Genomic DNA, 6,000 nt, shown 5'->3' on the forward strand with positions numbered 1-6,000 from the left:
GGGGTACATAGATTACAGTCTATGATCGGGTCTCAAGAACATTGGGTGTGTGTTCCTTTACCAAGTTTCTTGTGGAGAGATCGCCAAGTGGTTAAGGCATTTGAGCAAGCACTCCATTCAAAACCGTTAACGAACGGTTGGCTTGGCAAGCGCTAGCTAGCTGCCTGTTAAATGAGCACACCTCCAACCCTTATGGGGTATATAGGTTACATTAGATCTTCCCTCAGTTCTGTAAGTAAAACTTACCTCACGGATGTCGGGATTCCTCCAAATTTCTTTGTTTCATGTTGTAAACGCCATTAGCGACTGTTTAAAAAGCTAATCATATGGGTTTGTGGTTTTTAATATTTTACAAGCCCAGCTATGGCTCTGTTTTAACAACAGCACTCATCGAGCGCATATTCTCGCTTCACGCATTTTCTAAACAAAAATATCATCGTTAACTGAACACGCTGCTAATATGGCCCATTTATCTATCATGCATGCATCCTATTGTATCACATAGTTTCTTGTCATGGGTTATGAACATCTTAAGTTAAATTATTCACTTGCATCGGATCATAGATCTGATATATGAAGTTTGACTTTTTAGACAAGGATTTCAATTCACCCAATTATGGCTGGAATACCACTTATTCGATGTCATCATGATCACCCTATATATATATACCCCATCGGAAGTTGATGACCTATGCCAAGTTTCCATTTTTGTTTGTTGAGCTGTTTTGGAGAAAATGATGTCCATTTTTTTTTTCTTCTTTAATCCAATATGGCTCCTATACCATGTGACTTATGGTACCGTTCCTCCTATGTTTAAATCTTTGCATTGATTGGACAAGTGGTTTCAGGGAAAAACAATTTGAAAGCGAAAGTATGTAGACACACGCACACGCTCAAACTGCAAGTCTCGCATCCCCTTCAGAGCCTGTGTAATGAAACTTTAAAATTGGGGGACATTAAATATGTAATCATTTTTGGGATTGGACTCCCCGGTTCATGCCCCAGAGTCTGGGGACTTAAGGTTGCAAGGGGCAAAACAGGATATTTAAAACTCAAAATTTGATATTGGGCCACTCCTGGAGTTGAGGAACTTTTTGCCATATTTAAACACTGCTTTAGGTTGTAAGCATGGTGATTTGTGGTGGCGTGCCATTGACTTCACTTGAATGTTTTCTAGTGTGGTGCCATGTAGCTTTGAGGATTTCTAAAAATGTATTGGAGTTGAATTTGCTTTCATGATTCCTTTTTCTAGAATAGTTTTGGATGAATTATCTCACACTTTTTATTCATTGGTAATTGTAAAGGCATGACGTCATTGAAAGTTTGTATTCTGGCAGCGCATTTCCAAAGCTGAAACCACTTTTGCTGTAATATCAGGCACATTGATGCCACAATTACTCAACATCAACTATTCAACGTGGGTGATTGCAGGTGTCAACAGTTGTTTGCATACAAGTATGTTCATCGTTCATTATGGATTCATGTATTTTTAAATATTTTAGCACCAAATGCGCTGCCGCAAGAGGCACTCAATACCGAAATGTGGCAGCTATTCTAAATTGTAACTGGTTGAGCATTTTCATTCACCAAATCTATCATCAACTCGATGATGTCATCTCCATAACAGGAAAAGGCGGTCCAGTGCCATCTTGAAAATATCCAGAATGCATTGCACAGCTGAGGCATTGCTTTTTACATGAGTTTCTCAATGTTGAAAAAGAAAACCCCCATAACTTATTCGCATCTGAGAATCGAAGTGTGAAGTGGGTTCCAAAATAACTCTTGTTTGATAAGAAGGAAGTTGGGTCCTCCTCATCCTTCCCTGCCCCCTTTCTTCCTATTGTTTGGTTATGTCGTTGTTGTTGTTTTCATCTCTTTTTCAAAACTCACCTGGTCAGAAATGCATCGACATGTTGATTGAGAAGGAGTACCTTGAGCGTGTGGATGGAGAGAAAGACACTTACAGCTACCTGGCCTGATCTTCCATCTTGTGCACCTGGCGACCACAGAGCCCTTTACACGTCCAAGGAAATTCTCCCTCAGCCACCCACAACTTCTATCAGTAACAAACTTTCGTAACAAACTGCAGCGATGCATTTCCTTGGATCAAACATTTCTGTTTAAATCAGTTATTTTCTTTTTCCTTCCTTCCTTCCTTCCTTCCTTCTTAGCTTGTTCTCTCGTTTTCTTCTCTCCATGCCCGCTGGTTTTTGCATGTCCACGTTTGCATTTGCACATTTTCTTAATCTGGCACTTCTACGTAACTTTGTTTGATGCTGTGGATTTTAGGTGTGCCTCTCCCGTATTTCAATAAAACAATGCGCTTTTTTATTTTCTGCCGGAGTTGTGAAGACTCCTTCTTTGCTACTTGTGACCCCTTTTTATTTTTAAGGGGGTGGAGGACTGGGGGTGTTAGTTTTGTATATTGGCAGCTGAGTTTTGTAACATACATGAATAATTTTCCACTCCCCCTTCCCCCCCTCTTCTTTTCCATCCAGTGCTTGGGTATATTATGTAAATTGCACTTCCCATCTTAAAAAAAAAAAAAATTGTTCTTCTTTGTTTCCTTTTTAATGACATTTTATGGGATTTGAATCCATGCTTATGTGTGCTGTTTAACTCGTTTCATGATGTGACCTTTTACTAGTTCCATTTTATCTCTACGAATGACCTCCAAGCTTCCTCAGAAAGTTCCTTCGTAAAGCAGTTAAAAGTCTGCTTTTGGCTAATCCATAATAAAATGTGTACAGAAGTTGAATTGTATTTGATGATTCTGCAATTTATCATGAAATCGATGTATTTTAATTTGGAATTGTCAAATGCACAGTAAAATTGCACAATAAGTTTGTTGTGCCCTCTTTTTGAGGATAGGCTTTCAAAGTCAGGGGCCACAGCCTGAGTAAAGAAGAAAGTGAAGACCAAGATCTTTTAGAGGGTAGTTAATGCATGAAATGGTTTTCCTGGAAAGGTGATGGCAGCAGAAACAGGAGATAGCTTTAAATCTAAGTGAAGTGAGTACTTGTAAGCATTAGGGATAAAGAGGTACATGAAGATTTGTAAGTAGCTTGGGTATGGATCGGTAGTTGTGATATCTGTGAAGGGTCTCGTCAATAGGTGAACGTGCTGTCGGTGTTTGTTCATTTCTCACCTGACAACCTTGTTTGCCACCCACCCCACAAAAAAAGAATTGTATGCTGGAAAGATAGCCTACAATGCACACACCTCTAAGCCGTGTAGCCTCGGTTAGATTCCTGATCCAGCTATAAACTCATCCCGGTGTTTCACAGCAGTATGATGTATCTTGTGCCATCCATTGGATGGACATTAAACGGGCGTATATTCCGTTAGCCAGTAGCTTGCCAAGCGGCTTTGTTCAAAGTGGTAAAGTAAGCACTCAAACGGAACGGTGTGCTTGGCACTGCTTACTTGGTCGTCACCATCAACACAAATTAGTATGAGGAAGAGGAAAAGATCTTGAAGAATTAGGTTAAAATGTAGAAATAACAATTAAAGAATGAGATGCACGTTTCAATAATACGAGCAGAGTAAGGAAGACCTATCCATGTGGTGTCGAATCATCCTGTGCAAAGAAAATGCTGATTCTCATCCAGACTTACTGGACCCTGGACTAGAACATTCTTGGGACAATGCCAGAGCCATAGAAAAGGCCCCCTTCCTATGGGCTGTGCCATGTGGCAAAGTATAGAAAAGAAGGGACATTCCATAGCTTGTAGAAAATGCCAAACACTAGAAATGAAGTGACATTCAAAAATTATCGTGTGCATGCTGGACTAATTTTGTGTTCTTAGGAGTAACCAAGTAATGCTCAAGAACAGTTCATATAAAGGGGCTCCCTACATATATCAGTAAAAAATGCATTTACTTCTTCATGCAGGTGCATGAATCAAATTGGTGCCAAATACCATATAAAGGGGCCTTTTTCATTCCCCAGGCATTTTTCCAAAAATACATTTTAAATATGAACAAAATGCATTTGTTCATCGTACAAGACTTTATTCAAGATGATATAAGATACTTGAAACATCAGGGCAATACCCCTGGCGCTCACCTGGTAGAATAAACAGTATACTGCACTCACGAAAGGTATTTTAAACCAATTTCAATGGTTGCTAGAAGACAAGGCAGCATGTAGAATCATACTTACATAATCATAACACTTTAAACAAACAAAAAAATACCTATTTTGGGGGGCAACCCCCCCTCCCACCTCCTCAGACCACAATTTTTCCAATGCCTTGAACAAACATTGGTACATCACAGATGACGAAGGTTGTGGTAAAGTTTCATCCAAATAGTGTGTGTGGTTTGAGGAAAAAGCAAATTCCTATTTTGGGGGGTCAAACCTGGACCCACCTTGAACCCAGTAAACCCCCTAAGACTCCAAAAAAATTTAAATTCCGTGAACAAACTTTAGTTACAACAAATATAATTTCTGCCAAATTTGGTCACAATCCCATCAGCGGTTTCGGAGAAAAAGTGTCAAGTGTTTACGGACTGATGGACAGAAGATGCGCCATCTTTCCAGGTGAGCTAAAAAATTCAACCCAGATGGGACTTGAACCAACAATCCTCAGCTTGGAAGTCTGATGCCTTATCCATTAGGCCATTGAGTAGGCACATTCGTTTTTCTGCCTTCGCCGACAAAGTCGCCGGAGGCATTGTTTTCTAGTCGTCCGTCCGTCCGTACAGGCTAAATCTCGTTTTTATCAGCAAGTATATGTCTGATTGAGACGAAACTTTCAGGGTAGGAGTGACACCCATGCAGAATGTTTTTATGATAATTGTGACGTCATAGGTCACGTGGTATGGCAGCCATCTTGGATTAAAAGCAAATAATTTAATTCTTTCTCCAAAAACCGCTCAGCCTATCGATGCGAAATTTTAAAAATATCTTACAGCACTGTTGCATATAGTTTGAAAATGATGTAATAGGTCACGTGGTTTGGCAGCCATCTTGGATAGAAAAACGAACCTTATCCGATCAACACAAAACTTAACAAACGTGATCCCCTGCCCATACATATACAGAGTGTACATTTTTAAAGGTCATATGTCATGGTATGGCAGCCATATTAGCTTGAAAGCCGATTTTTTTTTTTTTATCCCTTCTCTGAAACCGCTTCACCGATCTATGTGAAACCTGTCAAGTCGGGTAAAAATGTGATACTCAACAGCTGAAGGGATTTAAATCAAACTTGTTTATTTTTAGTACAGTGAACGATGGCATCTACCTGTTGTGGGACGATGCGGAGGCATTTTGGCGACAGTCGCATTGTTCTACTTTTTTTTTTGTAATATTTTAAAGAGGTATCAAGTGTGTGTGTGTGTGTGTGTGTGTATATATATATCAAGGTGGCCTTAGAGGACGAAATTGAGGGGGCGCACCGGGAAATGAAAGAGGTGAAGCAAAAATTAGAGGATGTGGAAGAGGGGGTGAGTGAAATTAAGAAGAGACAGGGAAACTAAGAGGGAGATAAAGGAGGAGGTGATGGAATATGTACAAGGTCGGTGCTCAAATCGTGATGGTGTGCTCGCTAACCAAATAAAGAGTTTGCAGGTGGCGAAGGAGGTGCGGAGACGACGTGCCGAGGTGAGTGGCGTTATACTCGGAAATGTATATGGTGTGAGGGGAGCTTCAGTCGGCTTGGGGGTTGGTTTGGACCCGGGTGTTCGTGAGGCCGCTGGTGAAGTGTGCGACAGGTACGGAGTGTATGGACAGAGGTGTGCGAGAATGTCCGACTCTGGGGTGTGTGAGGAAAAAGTGCGCGCCGAGGAGTGAGTGTGCTGTCGAGAGTGAGTTGGTCGTAGCGCGTGTGCGGGGGGGCACATGGAAGCGCAGAGTGGGGAGTGTTACAGGGGATGTAACGGAAGCATGCACACCTGTGGTGAGTGTTACGGAGGGTGTAACGGGAGAGTGTGCGCAAAAGGATGCGCGAAAAAGGTGTGTAACGGACGGGTGCATGAGGAAAAAGTGCGCTG

At 41.2% G+C, this 6,000-nt stretch overlaps 1 protein-coding gene across 1 annotated transcript in view; it reads left to right on the top strand.

Annotated features, from left to right (window-relative positions):
- The window catches only part of CUL1 (cullin 1), a 42,395-nt gene extending 39,637 nt beyond the window's left edge, over positions 1-2,758 (top strand). The window contains exon 22 of the mRNA XM_068120373.2: positions 1,899-2,758. Within this exon, the coding sequence (XP_067976474.1) occupies positions 1,899-1,979 (81 nt within the window). The 3' untranslated portion in view covers positions 1,980-2,758. The remainder of the gene's footprint in view (positions 1-1,898) is intronic.
- The last annotated feature ends 3,242 nt before the right edge of the window (positions 2,759-6,000 follow it).

Source organism: Myxine glutinosa, chromosome 6 (genome assembly GCF_964187855.1).
Source record: "Myxine glutinosa chromosome 6, kmMyxGlut1.1, whole genome shotgun sequence".
In the NCBI taxonomy this organism is placed as follows: domain Eukaryota; kingdom Metazoa; phylum Chordata; class Myxini; order Myxiniformes; family Myxinidae; genus Myxine; species Myxine glutinosa.